Source organism: Nomascus leucogenys, chromosome X (genome assembly GCF_006542625.1).
Source record: "Nomascus leucogenys isolate Asia chromosome X, Asia_NLE_v1, whole genome shotgun sequence".
In the NCBI taxonomy this organism is placed as follows: domain Eukaryota; kingdom Metazoa; phylum Chordata; class Mammalia; order Primates; family Hylobatidae; genus Nomascus; species Nomascus leucogenys.
This window is the reverse complement of record NC_044406.1, coordinates 47,327,523-47,346,666: the sequence shown is the minus strand read 5'-3', so window position 1 is coordinate 47,346,666 and position 19,144 is coordinate 47,327,523. Positions and strand designations below refer to the sequence as shown.

General features: G+C 41.0%; 1 protein-coding gene across 1 annotated transcript in view; it reads right to left on the bottom strand.

The window, feature by feature from the left end:
• Nucleotides 1-366: 366 nt before the first annotated feature.
• EFHC2 (EF-hand domain containing 2) overlaps nt 367-19,144 on the bottom strand; it is a 201,003-nt gene continuing 182,225 nt past the window's right edge. Inside the window, exons 15-16 of the mRNA XM_030806505.1 lie at nt 15,500-15,605; nt 367-492 (exon numbers count right to left, since the gene is read on the bottom strand). Of these exons, the coding sequence (XP_030662365.1) occupies nt 367-492; nt 15,500-15,605 (232 nt within the window). The remainder of the gene's footprint in view (nt 493-15,499; nt 15,606-19,144) is intronic.

Below are 19,144 nucleotides of genomic sequence, written 5' to 3'. Positions count from 1 at the left end.
ATCAACGTAGACCCAGACATTCTGCTTTACTTACCTCCAACCTGACTATTCCCATACAGAGTTGTGTTAAGCCTCCTTACATGCTATTAGTAGGAAATATCAAAATTTGGATGAATAATCAAACTGTCCAATGCATCAATTGTAATCTATACCCTTTTATTAACTCCCATTTTGACTCCAGGGAAAGTTTAATGTTGGTTCGAGCTCGAGAAGGAATCTGGATTCCGGTAACTTTACCTAGACCTTGGGAATCCTCCCCCTCAATACATTTAATTAACGATAAAGGAGCTGAAGTTGCCTATCAGCTTTTTGTTTTTAATGAAATTATATCTACTAAAGTAAATGTGGCAAAATGAGAGAAGTAAATCATAGAGAATTGACCAAAACTGGCATGGTTTTTCCTAAGCCAAACACGTCCTTCAAAAAGGTCCAGTAGTCAATGTATTTTGCAGGAATAGGTGATGGCATACCAAGCCAAACATCTTCACATCTCTAGAAAAAAACCAAAAATGGATATGATTAGAATCACATTTCGAAGTACAGTTTTGAAAATTCAACACCAAACAGTTTATTTGCAAAGTGAAAATTTCTACCATCTACTTTAGGTTCATAAGGACTTTGTGGTCGACTGGATACTTGTTCTTGATTCTTCATTCCCTCCCTGTATAAGAATTATGTGCCCACACTCTTTGTCATATGACTCTGTAGAACCTCCCATGGAGTAAGAAGGGTATATTTTCCTGTTCCTTTGATATGGGGTTGGCCACATGACTGGCTTTGACCTACGTACTGTTAGCAGACATATCATGGACACAGGCTCTAGTGTGCTGGCATCATTTGGCTTGGCCTTCTGTGCCTCTGCCATCACCATGAAAAGAACATGGCCCAGGATGCTGCTGTTCTTAGAATGACCAAGGTGGATCAGACCAGGCTGAACTTGCGGACTAAGAGCCAAGCTTAGCTGAATCCAGCCAAGCTTCACTGACCTACATGCCCGTAGACAAGAAAAAGAAATGTGTCTTGTTGTGAACCACTGAAATTTAAGGAGTTGTTATGCAGCATGAATACAGTGATAGATCCTCCTATACTTTCTTAAGAACCCAATTTTTATTTTTATTTTATTATTATTTTTTTAAAGACAGGGTCTCACTTTGTTGCCCAGGCTAGAGTACACTGGTGCAATCTCTGCTCACTGCAACCTCCAACTCCTGGGTTTGAGTGATTCTTGTGCCTCAGCCTCCCGAGTAGCTGGGATTACAGGCACATGCCACCACGCCTGGCTAATTTTTGTATTTTTTAGGAGAGATGGGTTTCGCCATATAGGCCGGACTGGTCTGGTCTCAAACTCCCGGCTTCAAGTTATCCGTTCACCTCAGCCTTCCAAAGTGCTGGAATTACAGACGTGAACTGCTGCCTAAAGAACCCAATTTTTAAAATACAAACTGGTAGCTATACTGGCTGCTTGGTTACTGTTTCTTCAGTAAACAATGAAAAGAACACTGGATCACTCACAGTATGATCTTGCAGATAAGCCACTTTATTTGTGTGTGTGTGTGTGTGTGTGTGTATACATATACACACACAGATGCACGTCTTATATAATATGTAAATACATGTATATATACACACACACAAACTTTTTGCATATGCTTCAATGGTTAATTAATATCAACAGGAGGCAAAGTCCATGCATATGGTTGCTTACATTTCTACTATCAAGGTTAAAATATGACTGTCAAGGTTAACTGTTGTATATAAGAGGTTCTATATCTTTACTAGTGTTACATTAGTATCCAGAATCACAAGGTGTCACAGAAACATAGGTAAAGGCTCAATAATTTGATGTGATGGAATTTTGGAAGCAAGTTGAATAAGTGGTGTTTCAGTTGCACTTTATGAGATGAAAAACAGTTCAGCAGAGGGTTTAGAGTTGTGAAGGGTGTTCCAGGCATAGGGACCAGCGTAGGCAAAGGCCTGGAGATCTAAAATCTATTTTCAACAAAGGGTGAGTAGCCCAGTGTGGTTTGTGGCACATGGTGCAAAGTGGCAAGAGAGATGGTTAGAAGGAGAAGCTGGGGCCAAACTTCTGGCCTTCTGTGCTAGTTTATACTTGAGGCTGTGATTAGGGGAAGTCACTGGTAGGTCTTGGCCAGGGAAATGACAGAAATCTGATTAGAAACTGATTAGCTAACTTGCTGGATGTACAGAGAATGAAATGAAGTAAGAAAATCAATCTGGAGGTGAGTACTATAACACCGCAGAAAAGTGACTGTGCCATAACCAGGGCGGCTGAAACGGGCATGGAGGACAGGAGCTACCTCTGAGAGATACTGCTGCAGGAGAACATGAAATAGCTAGAAGCAGATCAACTTGAAATGGTGACAAAAGAAAGGTGTAGTGCTATGGCTTGAGTTGTGTTCTCATGCAAAAGAGGTATGTGAAGTCCTAATCCCTAGTACCTCAGAATGTGACCTTGTTTGGAAATAGGGTTTTTGCAGATGTAATTAGGTAAATTAAGATGAGAAAAATGAGATCATACTGGAGTAGGGTGGGCCTCTAATCCAATATGACTGGCCTCCCTATAAAAAGACAGCCAGGTAAAGACAGAGACACATAGGGGGAACACCAGGTGACCATAGAGGCAGAGATAAGAGTTTTGCAGCTGCAAACCAAGGAACGCCAAAGATTGCCAGGAAACCATCAGAGTCTAGGAAGAGGCAGGGAAGGATTCCCACACAGGTTTCAGAGAAAGCATTGCCCTGCTGACACCTAGGTTTTGGACTGCTAGCCTCCAGAACTGTGGAAGAATACATTTCTGTTCTTTTAAGCAACTCAGTCTGTGGTACTTTGTGAGGGCATCACTAGGAAACTAATACAGGTAAGGATGTTTCTAAGAATTCTAAATTTAGTAATAGTTGATAGTGTCTGTTATTAGTTTCCTGGGGCTGCCGTAACAAAGTACCACAAAGTAAGTGGCTTAAAGCAACAGAAACTTATTCTTTCACAGTTCAGAAGGCCAGAAGTCCAAAACCAAGGTGTTGGCAGCATTGGATCTTTCTGGAGGCTCTAAGGGAGAATTTATTCCATGCCTCTCTCCTGGCTTCTGGTGGTGGCTGGCAGTCATTCCTTGGCTTGTAAGCACATCACTCCAACGTCTGCCTCCAACTTCACATGGTGTTCTCTGTGTATACCCATATGTCTTCATGCGGCTTTCTCATAAAGTCACCAATCACTACATTTAGGGTCCACTCTAATCCAGCATAACTTCATTTTAATTAATTATATCTGCAAAGATTATTTCCAAATAAGGTCACATTCTGAGGTTTAGGGTAGACGTGAGTTTTGGAGGGGACAATATTCAACCCAGTGTAATATCATAAGGAAAGCAGGAAAAGTTTAAAAACATTTTTTAGTAGGAAAACAAGGCTCAGGGAAATTCTAAGTTCAACTGTGGGCATTTTTTCTTTCAAGAGCCCATGGGACATCGAGGTGAAGATTCTGGTAAACATCTGTAAATATGGTTCTATATAGCACAGAGCTAGAATCCAGAACTGTGCAAAGATATAGAAGTCACTGGAATATGAGTGATATGTAAAACTGACAACTGATAACATTGTCATAGAATCAGAAGAGAACTAAGTACCAGCATCTCTAATTCAGGTGTAGAACCTTAATTTAAGAGATGATTTATGATCATGATAAACCAGTTGCAGATTTGTGCAGGGTTATAGGTAGGAATCTTGTAATTACCTAGTAGTAATAGGAATAACAATAAATTTATTGGATATTAGTACATGGCTGATACTCTTTTAAGTGTTTTTACATGTATTAAGTTATCTAATCATCACAGAAACCCCTTAAGAGATACATATTATGATGATAATCTATTTACAGAAAAAGAAACTGAGACACAGAAGGATTAAATAGATTGTCTCAAGTCAAACCTCCAGTCAGTGGAGAAGCCTGGATTATAATAACCTGGGCAGTGGAGCTGCAGAACTATGCTCATCTGCCGGGCTACCCTCCAGAGCTGAGAAAGATCTATTCAGAAGCAGCTGGCTTTCATCCTACATAGCTACATTTGGTCCTCACACTTTCAACAAGAAAAGTTAAGTAGAAAACAAGGCAGTTCTTGAAGTGACACTACTCTTCTCTCTCAAGGATGCTGCCTCTCAGAAGTTGAGCCCAAACCACCAACTGGCAGTATGAAGAGGGAAATGACCTTCAGATGGCTGATGGCTAAACCCACTCCTAAGGGGTGTTTTGTGCAACTCACACCACATGGAACTTGGTAAAACAAAGTTCCTACTTTACCACTTACACGAAAAAGTAGTAAACCATTACACACACACACACACACACACACACACAACCATATATTTTAATCAATGAAGGCTAAGATCAATAGTCATTCAACTCCACTATTTAACATGTCCTCAAAGATTTCATTACAAAACTTACAGCAATATTTGCTCTTAAGCGATGTTTGTAAATTTAACCCCATTATAGAGAAATAGTACAAATATATGCCTTCAAAAATCACCATCCTCTAATAGGTCTTTTAAAGAAAAGTTTTCAACACAAATAATGCATTATGTAACTCATATAAATATGATGAAATTATTCGGGGACTGGATCCTCTTATGAAACAGGTCAGGACTAGAAGATTCTGCCTCATAGCTTATGAGTTAGCAAAAGTGGTTTTGTTTTTGTATTTTTTGAGCAAGGAATTGTGATTTAAATGCTGACAACAAAGAGAAAATAATAGAACTTACAATGCAATCATGAAAACTCAAGAATTTGGAGATGAGATCAAATTTGTTAGCAACTTGGGCACAATGAAACTCAAGTAAATATTCATGAGATTTGGAATTAAGGATAATTTAAGATGAAAAGATAACAGTAGTCCATTTCTTAAAATCCTGACCACTTTAAACCCCATGGCTCTCACAAAGCTCTCCTGACTACGCCGGCCCCATTGTGCTCTTTCTTTCGAATCAATACCACTTCCCTTGATTATTTTTCCTTTGACACTCTTCCTTAGGTTCCAAGTGGGAGTGACTTTCTGTCCAAATAATTCATAAATGCCACAAGCACATTAGCAGTGCTGTGGGTCCATCTATTGCCAACCCCAATTTCAGGGAGATTATCACACCTATTGGCTTAAAATGGACTAATAGAATCAACTTTGGGACCAAAGGAAGGTTAGGGAACAGGGGAGGTTTCAAGGCTCGGGATGGGGCGAGGGGCGTCAAAGTAGAGGGAAAGGCACTTTCTTCATAATTTTGTCTATAATTGGATCTACTTAAGGAATCTCATGGCCAGCCCCTTGGTAAAATGAAGACATTTTTGGCAACATAAGAAATTCACATATTACCACTGCCTAATTGTGCTTTCTAATAAATCTGCAAATGTTCCAAATATTATAGAATCTTTATGAAAATCTGGGCAGTGAGTTAAAATACTGTCTTCATTGACTTTTTATTAATCCTACACTACGCAATGCAAAGAAAACTGGTATCATATGGCTTTCCCATCAGTGCATATCAATTTTAAGTGGGAATTATTGCGTTGTACTTTTACAACAGGAGGAGTCATCCACAGAAGTTGATCCCACCCATTCCACGTGAGAACAAGCTTACTTGTGTCTCTGTAAAACAGATTCCCCTGGCAATAAAGGTTTGGAATTTGGGATCTTAACTGTCTACGTGTAGTGGGCTCTGCCAGCACCCCTTCCTATCCCCTCATCCTTTCCACTCTGGAGCATACCAACCTGACTTCCAACTGCCAGCACCTGCATTCCTTTGCCCTTGGGCTTCTCTTTGGCCTCCGAGGCTTGCTTTGGCTGTCCCTGTGGCAAGCCACAAGTGCCAGGGAATTATTTCCTTTCCTCCACTTCAAGAGCAGCCCTCAAGCAGTGACTGATGGGAGTTGATGGGTGAATACCGCAGCTCCCTTGCACTTTGGGTGGGATGACTCTGAAGTGTCAGTGTTTCCCAGTTGCATTAAGCTCTAATCATTAGGTCAGGTGTGGGGACTCATACCTGCAATTCCACCATTTGGGGTGGCTGAGGTGGGAGATCACTTAAAGCCAGGACTTCTGAACCAGCCTGGTCAACATAGTGAGACCCTGTCTCTACAAAAGAAAAAAAAAATAGCGGGGTGTGGTGGTGTGGGCCTGTAGTCCCAGCTGCTTGGGAGGCTGACGTAGGAGGATTGCTTGAGCCCAGGGGTTCAAGGCTGCAGTGAGCCACGATTGTGCCACTACACTCCACCCTGGGTGACAGAGTGAGACCCTGTCCCAAAACAAAACAAAACCCTCAATCGTCTACATCATCTACATTTGTAACTGGTTTGCTAATATGCCTTTAGTAGCTCCTTCCCTTTCCTTTCTCACTCTCCCACTCCCTTACTAGTGTTTTCACTCCTCCCCCCAAAATGATTTACATTTAAATCTTTGTCTCCAAGTCTGCTTCTAGAGGAAGTCAGATGTAGATTCTATGCAATTTTGCATTTATCAAAATTAAGAATATGTCTAAGAAAGCCACAGCACAGCTTGAAACAAAGCAACTTCCTGGCAAACTGGGTGGATCCAGAGTCTCCAAGTCACTTCCAGATAACTCAAAAGACAGCACCCAAATCTCAGAAGAAAACTCAATTTAATCTGGAGCATAAACAATACATGCCACATAGTGTTTTCTGGAAGAAGGAAGAACTATGAAATGCAGAGTGAAATTCAATGATACAAAAATCATGATTCTAAAATGTCTGGGAATCATTGTCTCCAAGAAGGCCCTATGACATCTTCTAAGCTGGCTGTCACTCGAGGCACTTAAGATGTCAAACCAGTTGGCAATAAATTACTCGTTCATCAGTGGTGAAAAAATGTAGCTGCCGATCTGTAAAACTGCACACCCTTGAAATGGGAAGCAAAGATGGCACTGGATGAACACCCAGTAAACAGCAGCTGCCCAGTGAGAATAGCAAAGCTGTGTGTGAGCTAATGGGCCCTAGATTTATTTGCTTTGACATTTTTAAAAGGAAATTTAATTGGATTATGTCTCCTTCTAGTTTAAAATTTTCTACTGTAATACTGGCCACCAGATGCATGAGGGGAAAAGATCGGGAGCCAATTAAATTCCATGCTTCACTGAAACAAGGTTATTTTTATTCCTCCCAAATGCAAGGCAGATAGACTCATGTTAGTGATTTCACCATGTCACTCCCCTCTACTCACTAGGAAAAGGATGTTTCTATGAGAAATATCTATACATTTATGGAAAATGCCAGTGGTGTGTACAGTATTAAAATTGTGGTTTTCTCAGATTTTCTCCCTTCGAATAAAGTTAACATGGCTTTAGCAATCTAATTAGTTTGACAAAATCATAAAAGCAATTAAATTTTAAGCAAATCACACTGAAATAAATTTGGGGAAGAGGATTTTGTGAATATTTCTTGAAATAATCAAGAGCGTTCTGATAGCAAGGAAAAGCTCATATATAAAGCCAGAAGATTAGCTTATATTTCTATACATTTCTGACTTTACAGCAATGCCAATATTTCATGATTGTCTCCCCTTTCCCTAGACAAATCTTCAACAGAGTTGTCATCTATGTGTGAGTTGTAGCTAAAAGAGGTGTAGTTTCTAAACAAAACCTTTCCTTGGAAGTGCAATGCAGGGCAAGTAAAGTTTTCAGGGAGATGTGGATTTTTGAGCTTCAATGATAGGCTTACGTGTACAATTCACGTGGACATAACCCGATGCTGTAGATGAAAGTGGATTCCAGGAGTATCATTTCCTACTAGGTTATTGCTCTGTGTTAGGTCACCAGTATGTGTTTGCCAGTTATTTTTTAAGTCTAAGAGGAATGGTTAACAACCTTTTATTTTGACTATTACATTCAACCACAAATATTAGAAATAACTTTACTTATTTAAAAAATTGGCACCAGCCCCTGACTATATAATCCTGACCATTAGGAATATCTCTGAGCCTCAGCTTCCTATCTATAAATTGGGGATAATACTAAATCTTGCAAGATTGTTGGGACAACAAAATGTCACAGGTTATTCCATGCTCTAAATACCAAAAAGAGTCTCAACAAGGCGGGTGTCCAAAGATGTTCTCCAAGGTGTACCCAACTGCCCCCTACTTCCTGATGCCGAGGCCTTATATCATCCTATTGTGAAAGAGACTGCTTTAGAGCTGACTGCTAATGCTTCTGCAGTTACGATGTTCATAAAATGAAGCCACATCCAATTTTTCTCAGAAATGTCAAAAGATAAGACGCCAGTCACACAGTGTAAGTTATAAAGTTTATATGAGAACCGATTTAGTGTTATTTTTTAAAACGTGACTTCTGAGATTAACCAGACAGGCTCTAAACAGTGGGACCTATTCTGCCAGTTTTACAGCTACCATCTGTGAGCAAACACAATAGAATGGAAATGGGGTCTCCAGGCCATGACAGTGCCAGGGCAACATGCTGAGACCATAGATAGTCACATAATGGAGTGAGAGTTAAATTACAGCCCCATGGTTCACCATGGGCTGCTGAGGGGCCAGGCAGAGGGATAACTAAGGGAGTCCAATGAGAATCCAGGCTACAGGCCATTGGCTACAGGCCATAGACAACAGTCATAATGGATGACAGCTTACATCCAACCATGTAGGAAAAACCTGTCACCAAAGGACAGTAGGACTAATCAAAGCTAGACTAGCTACACTATAGTACTCTTTAAATTCTCCTTGTTTGTTGTTGAGCCCTATTCTTACTAGCTGAAGCCACCTAAGTAGCACATGTAGGGGAGCCACCTCTGAGTCCAGGAAACTGGTCCTCAAATCCAGCAGACCAAGCCCCAGAAGCAGTTAGTGTAGACCTGGCTTTTATCCTGGCTGTGGGGCTTTTTCTGAGCTCAAGGCTTTTTCTGGTAACAAATAGATTGTGCTGGGTCAGTCTCCGTTTGCCCCTCAAGATCCATTCTTTGCCCTTTTCACTCTGTTTTCTGCCCTGGGAGACTGACTCTGTGGATTGCATCACTCCTCAAGCTTCCTTGCTCTCTGGCTTCTGGATGGGTTCAGCCAATGTGAAGCAGCATCAGGAGATCAGAAAACAGGAGAAGCAAGAGGTCAGAGTATGGATTTCACTTCCCTTCACCCTGTTCCCTCCCTGCCAGGCCATGGTTTGGGAGTGGCTATAGTGGCTACACTACTCTACCTGCTGCTATAGTTCCAGCTCCTCTGCTGGGCTCCAATAACACCAGTCCCCCAGTCCCTCCCTGCTTCTCCCGTTATTGCCAGTCCCTGAGTGCTCCACCCCCCTTCCCCGCCCCGCCACTGCTTGGTTCCCTTAACCCTACCCACCCTGTCAACAGTCCCTTTAACAAATCCATCTCCAGGATCCCTTTGAGCATGCTGTGTATTTCCAGCTGTAACCTCACGGGTATAGGGACTTAGCCAGCTCTGTCCCCTTGGCAGGGTGAAAGCTTGGTCTGAGCCTGCTGAGTGGCTCCCTCTGATTGCTGAATGGTGCTAACTTCAAGATTCCCCATCACTATGCTCACTGTTTTGGAGGGATGCCCTGCTAGAACTCCCTTCCAATCTCAAGTCTTGTGGACCAGACCACACCCCTACTCAGCCTGTGGTTGGCTGAAGCCTGTGGTCTTGTTCCTAGTTTCTGGCCTCTCCCTTCTCACCCCATGATGGTTAGTCACACTAGACTGGGAAGGTGTCCCAAATTTCCACCCATAACATCCATCCTATCCATTCACGCTGATGCAGACAGAATTAGAGTTGAATCTAGTACTGAAGCCTACTCAGCTTTCATCAGCCAATAAGTTTTTTTTATTTATCAGTAAGATTCCCAGTCCAGAAATGAGATCCTGCTGATGACAATATGCAGCCCAGGAGTAAAAATATCCAGGTTCCAGGTGGTGGCCTGTCCTGGTAACTTCTACAGAGCTCTTCATAACACCTCTGAAACTTTAACCCGAGCCAGCCTGTCTGGCTCATATACTGGAGGAAGGGTGCAGCTTCCCAACCCTGGGGCCTCCATCTAAGCTTTGCTTCCACACGGGAGCACAGCCTGTCATTCCTTCTTCTCAAAAGACCTCTGGTCTCATCACTTCACACTCAGGGCTGGGGTGCCTTCACAACCTGATGGATCTTACTCTGAAGCCCTACATAGGACTGGCTGGCTATGGAAGACTCCCCAAAAGTTGGCAATCCCCAAAGTCATAACAGGGAGGTTTTCTCTGCCCCGTTCCACCCTTGGGACCTACGCATCTGGTCTGACTCCACCATGGCCTCTTATGGCATAACCACTCTCCTCTCAGTTCCCTACCATGAATAGAAGATCAGGAAATAACCAGGGAACCAGCTGGGGAGGAGGCTGTCACACTGCCAGGCTCTCAGTTGATACCAAGAACCGTCAATAGGGGCTTCAAGAGTAGTTGGTTGCCAAGCTGTGATGTACTATCCAGAATCCCCTTGAGGAAGGATTTGGTGGCCCAGCTGCTGGGAGTCCCCTTCCTGGATTTCCTGAGCTACAAACATGTCTTGGCTGCAAAGAGCCACGCTGCACAAAGTCATATCTCTTCTTGAACCAAACCACCGGGACAAAGGCCAGCCCATTCTGGCCCAACTCAGGACAATGCTGAAAAGACATGCTAACTCCAGAGCTCCCTATGGGTTGGCCAAGGCTATCTTTGGGCTTCTATTGCAGTTCGACTTCTCCCTCTGCCCACTCTTCTTTTTTTCCCCCACCTTCCATGGGAGTTGATCCCAAGGACAGTCCCAAATAAACACCCTGCACATTAGACTCCATCTTCTTCCTGGAGAGCCCCACCTGTGACAAACTCTGACCCAGCAGTGTTTCAGGGCATTATTCAACATTATTAATAACATTTGAGCACACTTACATGAGTCAGTAGATATTATACTTTTTGCTCCTGTATTCTACTGTATAAACTATTCAACATTTTGCTCAACCCCTTCATGCTAAATATTTTCACATGAGATTATAGACTCACTGGTAACATTCCCAAGGTATTTTATGTCTTCTTTATGAAATAATAACAAGCTTATCAGTACCAGAGTGCTTCGAACTCTTTGGAATCTAGTTAAGTTCTCATTATTGGTGAAATTGATCAGGTACCATTTTATATGTATTTTCTTTCTAATTGGCTGAAAAAGAATAGTCCTTTCTGAATGCCTCCTGCAGACTGAAATATTTCTAGGCTTTATCAGCAGAATTGATGAGGCCGTACGAGTAAAGTTCCCACTGTAAATGAATCGCAATTAGAAGAACCTAGTGCTGAAGCACGAGCTGTTTCTGATGTGACATTCCTGGCCTAGAACCATTCTCTTGCCACTAAAGAATAGAATCTCCCATCTTAACCTTGGCAGGGACTGCCCAGCCCCCTGACTTGAGGAAAGTAAGACATCTCCATTTTACAAAAAATAATAGCATCTAATACTTAAGCCCTTACCATGGGGAAGGTATTGTGGTAAGTGACTTGTGTATATTGACTTCCTTAATCCTCACAACCCTAATGGAAGAACTATTCGTATCACCATTTTTGAGATGGGAAAACCTGAAAGGTTGAGTACTTTGTAAAAAAGTCACCCAGTTAGTTGATCATAGAGCTAAGGATTTGAACTAGGGTCCCTGTGATTGGAGACCTTCTGCTCCACATTGCCTCTCAAAAGCATCTGAGGTCCACGGCTCAATACCTGTCCCAGTTGACAGAGTTGAAAAGTGATGAAAGTGGGGAGGGGTGATTAAAGGCAGAGTGGATCTTTGGCCTTCCCATGCAATGACTTCTCTTTTAGTGTGGACGGTGATCTTTTTGTGGGTCATGAAATCAATTTAATGGGTCACGAACAACATTCAAAAGAGAGGAGAAAAAGAAGTGGTGGGGAATGAGAAAAAGGAGAAGAAAAGAAGAGAGAAATGAAAAAAGAAAAGAATGTATCATACTGCACCACATATAGTCAGAATAGTATTAATCCGTGAAACTTTTGTTCCGTTATATATGTGCATGCTGTGTTCTTATGAAAAAAATATCTTTCTTACTGTAGGTTGTAGTACAAAAAGATGACTGGATCTCATTCAAACTCAATAGTCATCAGGAAAATAAAAATTAAAGTAGTAAAATATGTTTTCAGAGGCAAAATATGTAAAAACAACCTGAATGCCTGTCAATAAAGAGCAGATTAGTAGGGCCAGGCGCAGTGGCTCATGCCTGTAATCCCAGCACTTTGGGAGGCCAAGGCGGGCAGATCACAAAGTCAGGAATTCAAGACCAGCGTGGCCAACATGGTGAAAACCTGTCTCTACTAAAAATACAAAAAAATCAGCCAGGCATGGTGGCGTGTGCCTATAGTCCCAGTTACTTGGGAAGCTGAGGCAGGAGAATCACTTGAACCTCGGAGGTGAAACTTGCAGTGAGCCAAGATCACACCACTGCACACCAGCTTGGGCACCAGAGTGAGACTTCATCTCAAAAAAAAAAAAAAGAGATTAATAAATTATTATATATTCATACTACAGCTATTAAGAATGGCTTAGGTCTATACACATTAAACTAGGGAAATTTTCCATGATTAAGAAAGAAAAGCACACTCCAGAAAAGTGCATGTGGTATGATCTTATTTTCGTACAATACATGATGAAATGATAAAATCCCCGACACAGAGGTAAACATTTGGGTGGTGGATTGAGTGGAATGGAAGAGGAAAGAGAAAAGTAGAAAGTAAGGAAAACAATGACAAAGATTTATAGCAAAAATAGGTATGTCCTGTATATTATTCAGGGGCTCATGGGAAATGGCAGACATATACAAACTGGAAATCAAGAAGAGTTTAATAAAGTGACTAGTTACAAAGTTGTGGGAAGTGTTTAGGAAAACCAACAGTGGCTAGTCCCCTGGGTTTATAATAGCAGGGAGCCATTACTACCACCTGAGGCTGAAGGGGCACAAGAGGCTGGTTACCAGAGCCTGGAGTGACCAGCCATATGCAAAGAGCCTCTAGACAAGTGCTGTGGACTTTGGAAAGAGGAGGCCGTCAATCTGCTGTGACTGGCAGGGAGGAAGAAGATTTCTCTCTCCTTTCACTCTCTACTCTCCTGCTGGTGCATCCCACTGATCAACCCAACTGGAGGCCTAGGGGACCCACTGATGTGGCCTACAAAGGTCAGCTGCCAAGGACTGGCCTGGGCAGGGTCAGAGCACGGTAGAGGGCTCTGGAGAGCAGTCCTAAAGGGACACAGGGACATAGTCAATATAGACTACTAGAGCATTCAACGAAAAGGTAGAAGAATACAAATCCCATCTACCATGTTTCTATTTGTATGTAAAAATTAAATATTCACATGGATAAAAATGAAAGGCTTATCAGGGCAAATGACAGTATTGATTTTTTTTTGTGATAGTATTTCAGATTTGGGTTAATCCAATCCAATGTCTTCAAAAGTAATTATATTTAAAGGACAGTTTTCTTTTTTATTCTTTGCAGCAAGAGACCTGAGTTAAAATTCTGACTCTGCCTTACATTGCTGTTTCTCTAACTTCCTCATCTCTGAACTGGGAATAATAAATACACTTAAGATTCCTAAGAGGATTAAATAAGCTAGGTGATTTTGAGATCTTAGAACAGTAGCTGGCACACAGTAAATGCTTTAAGTGTTTGCTGTTATGTATGGGGACAACAGAACAAGAGCCTCCATGGCCAGGCGTGGTGGCTCACATCTGTAATCTCAGCACTTTGGGAGGCCAAGGCAGGTGGATCACTTGAGGCTGGGAGTTCGAGACCAGCCTGGCCAACATGGTGAAACCTTGTCTCTACTAAAAATACAAAAATTAGCCAGGTGTGGTGGCGCACACCTGTAATCCCAGCTATTCGGGAGGCTGAGGCAGGAGAATCACTTGAACCTGGGAGGTGGAGGTTGTGGTGAGCTGAGACTGCACCACTGCACTCCAGCCTGGGTGACAGTGAGACTCCATCTCCAGTCTACCCACCATCCAGCCAAAGCAAGTTCCCTGTAAAAGGCACTCTTGATCATGTTGCTGTCTTCCTTGAAGTTAGTCAGTGGTCTCCAGACCTCATAGGACAATATTCAAATGTCACCCTTACAGCTATCTCCAGCTTCATCCTTTTCACCTCTTCCCTCTGTGCCTTCACTCTGGCCACACCAATTCCTCCTGGTTCTGTACAAGTACCATGCTGTCCCATGTCCAGAGAATTCTGTTGGAAATGCCTTTTCCAGACCATGTCACTTTCCTACCTTGCTAACTCTTACTACTCATCATTGAAATTTCAAATGTCACCTCCCCTGAAAATACTTCCTGTTTCCCCCAGTCTGTTTAGAAGCAGCTACCACCTCATCCCATAGAATCCCATGCAGGCTGTATCAAGCCACACTCCAATCATGAGCATACCAATTCCCCCATCAGTAATGGGCCTCTCAAAGGTAGCAGTGACAATTTTTGTCTCTGGACCCCAGCCTAGAGCAGAGAACCTGATGAGAGTCGATACTTAATCCCGATTTATCTGGGGATTACATTCATAAATGAACAAGATAAGTAACTTAACTGACCCTAAGTCATTCAGCTAAGTAGGTGGCAGGGCCAAAATTCAAACCCAGCTCTGTTTGACTCCAAAGGCTACTACTTTCCCCCAACCATCTGGAAGTTCTATGGCTGCCCTTGGTGTAGCTGCATGCCTGAGGGAACTCCCAGGGGCACTAGACCAGCTCCAGCCAGAATGAGCTGGTCAGCAGAGACCAGGAGAAATAAATGCCTCCTTTCTGGGAGTATCAACCACATGACATTTGCTTTATCAAGGGACTTTCCCAAGAAAATCAATTTCTGGAGCATGTTAAAATACAAACAAACCACCACCCACCCACCCACTTCTTAAAGACAATTGGTCCAAAGAGATCTTAGAGAATTCAGACAATTCCACAATGCTGAGAGCACCATCTGATCATGTGAACTTTGTTTTCCCTAACCAAGCATTTTTCTACAGAATTTCGATTTTAAATTTGGCTTCACTGTGAAATGTGCATCCCCATACTCTATTGTTTCACCCATGGCAAACCTGTGTGCACAGCCACGGATACCCTAGGGATTCTTGCCATAGGCACCATTTGAGATTTGCTCTTGTGGCTTATGATGATGTTACCAGAATCCCTTGATAACAGTGTTTATATCTATTTATAACTGCAACCTATTATCCTATTTTCCATATAATTGGACGCAACCGAGGTTAAAAAAAATTCAGCTGCATAAGAAAAGTCATGCTTTTACAGAGCAGATGTTTGCTCAGCATGGAAAGTAAATTAGCCTTTAACACAAATACCCAGAAACACATAAGCACTCTTTCCAAAAGCTCTGATGTTAATATTTTACCATGAAAAATAATTTAAAAATAAAGGATATTAAACATGCAAGGGAAGTAACCACAGATGGTTTTTAAAATAGGTATTTATTTTACCTCTTTAAGGTATGATGCTGGTTGCAATTCAGGCACTGGATTCTTTCTCCAGTTCAGGGCAGAGAAAAATGACTTATAATCTATTTGTTTTTCACTGTCTTCAAACCTGAAAATATAATTACAGTATATAATTTAACTCAATCTGCAGAATTCAAGACCAAAATGTCCGTTTCAATTTTATCATGAAAACATAATATCATATATGCTTCAATATCTGATATTTTTCTTATTTCTTACAATTTCTTATTGCTTCCGACCCTCCAGAATGTAAATTCTTTGAGCAGGGATCTTGCCTATCTAATTCATCAAGATATCCCCAACAACAAGATCAGTGCTGGCACTTAGTAAGTGTTCAATAAATACTTGTTGTAGTTGCCACAGAAGCAAATTTGCTCATTCAGTAACTAAGACCATAGTGATATTTTGTTAAAAATATTTAAAGGTCCTTTTAATGGTTGATATTACATGTCAGCAAAATAGAATGTCCTTATATTTCTTAAATTGCATACCTTTTAAATCTTTAAGGCAAGCTAGATTCATTTGTCTACCAATATTTTTTTGAAAAAATAAAAGACATCTTTATCATTTATTATGTAGCCATTAAAAGGGGTTATTTAGATCCAAATTTGCTATCATATAAATGTTCTCGATACACTGTTAAGTAGAAAGGAGGCTGTAAAACAGTATGTAGAGTTATGATCCCACTTTAGGTTTATATTTATATTAAAAAACAGAAAAAGTATGGTAGCAGTAGACTTACATATTAAGAATAGATATCTCTGGGAAGAGAGATTCTGATTTTTTATTTTTCTTTAGACTTTTGTGTATCATCTGAATTGTTTTAAGTTTATAATGAGAAAAACTTCAGCCCATTTTCATTTTGAACAAAAATTAATAAATGATTATTCTGTACCATAAAAATATAGGTCAAAAATAATGAATCTCTTTGACCACTATTTCCTAATTATGGATATTAGCTAAAATTCTTCCTTAACCATAATAGAGATTTGGCCATGAAGATACAGTAATTTCAACACAATTGCTACAATGACCTAAACACAAAATACTTCTTAGTGTAATGCCTCAATGCCACCTATCCTAAATTTGATCACATTCTGCCAGTTTTTAAGGCTAATTATCATGTAACACCAGTTTTTGAAGGAAAATACAAAGTGGTCACTAGACATTGTTCCAGGCACCATATTCCAGGCTCCTGCCCTTAAAATATACTCCTAATCAGTCCAAAGATTTTTCTCTTTTCTTCTCAAAGTACTAAAAAATTAATAGCTTATATTTATAAACTAATAAAAATTAGCATCAATAAATTAAATGTTACAAGCTGAAGTCACATAGCCTCATCAATCTAAACAAAATGGAATAAACAAAGTGACCAGAAGAGGGGAAAGGGGAATTCTGTAATTCTTTTGTGTACATTTTCTTTGGCCAAGGATTCTAAGATACAATTCCAATAAGCTGCCCCCTACCCACTGTTTACCCTTTAAATTATGGCTCAGTAGTCATTTCAACTCCTTTAAAGGACATACTCTGTTTATGGAAATATTTATAGCCAAAATGTGGGACCATTATTTCTTTTATTTGTGTATGTTTTGGGGGAAGAATGAAAACTCAATTAAAGATGTCTCATAATAAACTTTTTTTTTTAGCACAGAGCCTTGAAAGAAAGTATTTCCTAATATCCTGAATAGGAGCTAAGGTCAAAGAATGAGATCATGTAGGACCTTTGGCTTTTATGCTGAGGAAAACTAAGAGCCACTAGAGCATATTATACAGAAAGGTTATGAGACCTTCAATGTTCTGAATGTTTGTGTCCCCTCAAAATTCATATATTGAGACCTCATCAATGTGATGATATTAGGAGTTGGGGCTTTAGGAAAGGTGATTAGATAGTGAGGGTTCTGCCCTCATGATGAGATTAGTGCCCTTATATTAATTAAAGAGACCCCAGAGAACACTCTTGCCCCTTCTGCCATGTAATCCTGTAGGGATTCAGAGAGAAGGCATCATCTGTGAGCCAGGAAGTGGGCCCTCATCAGACCCAAATCTGTTGTCATCTTGGTCTTGGACATCCCAGCCATGAGAGCTCTGAGCAATGAATTTCTGTTGTTTATAAGCCACCTAGTTTACGGTATTGTTATAGCAATCTGAACAGACTAAGAAGGGACTTCTGATATTTTTAAAAGATCACTCTGACTGATATATTCAGAGTAGAACACAGAGGGCAAGGCAGAAGTGGCAAGGACAGTTAGAAGTCCCTTGCAGGGATCCAGATGAGAGATAACGGCAGTTTAGATGAGGGCGGTGGCACTGGAAGGCAGTGAGAAGTGGCCAATTCTGAATATATTTTGAATGTAGGATTCCTAAAAGACTATATATATTATGTAAGAGAGAGAGGGAAAAAGAGAGAGTATTCAGGATGACTCCAATGCCTTTGCTTGAATAACTGGAGCAATGGAGCTGCCCTAACTGAGATGAGAAAGACTGCAGGGGCTGCAGGTTGGAAAGATCATGAGCTCAGTTTTGGATATGCCACATTTGGATGGAAAGTGAGAAAGTGGGGCTAAGAGTCTGAAGCTCAAGGAAGTAGTTCATTTGAAGATATAAATATGGGAGTCATTAGCCATATAGAAGGTATTTAAAGCCATAAAATTGGGAGACTTGAGGAGATCATCAATAAAGTAAGTTTCTCTATCTGTTCCTAAAGTACAGAATTTGTCAGTAAATTCCCATTACATCAATTATAAGAAGCACTTACTCAATCCTAGGGGTTTCAGAAGTATAGTATCCTGGTAATCTGGGAACCAGTCAAAGACTACCAAATAAATCTAGGATCACATCAGACTTCACTCCTCAAATACAATCCACTAAGCAGTCCTGTGGGTTCTACCATTGTAGCATATAACAAGTCTATCTATTTCTCTCCATCTCTTTTACCACTCCCTAATTCCAAGCCACTATTGTCTCTCATCTGGATTATAGCAATAACTTCCTGTCTTGGTATTGCTACTTCTACTCTTACCTTGCTACAGACCATCCTCCACCACAGTGCTCTTTCTAAAACACAGATCAGATCAATCACTTTCTTGCTTGCAATCCTCCAGTGGCTTCCCAATCCACTTAGAACACAAGCTAAACTCCTTATCAGGGTTTATAAGACTCAACTTAATCTGGCTGCTGGTGGCTTCTCTGATTACATCTCCTCACTTGAAAACTCTCTCTGTTTACAATGTTTCAGGTATACTAGCCTTCTTCTGATTGCCTGACCATGCCAAGATTGCTGGCAGAAATGCAAGGCATTTCCACTTCTAGTCCCTTTGTCTGGAAAGTCCCATTTCAAATGTTGCTTCCTTAGAAAGTCCTCATGGAGTTCCTCTTATCTGAGTCCCTATGCCTGAATTTGCATTTGCCCTAGATGATGGCACTGGAACATACTGGAAAATTTCTGGAAGTCACCACAGGAAGTCCTATCATTAGACTTTGTTACCACTAACTCTGATATTTACCTGTTACCTCATAACACCCAGTCTTCCTTCCTGCCCAGTTCATATGTCAGACTCAAAACATTGAACCATTTATCCATTTAGGGGGACATTCAAGAAGAATATTTAGGAATCAAATGATATTCAG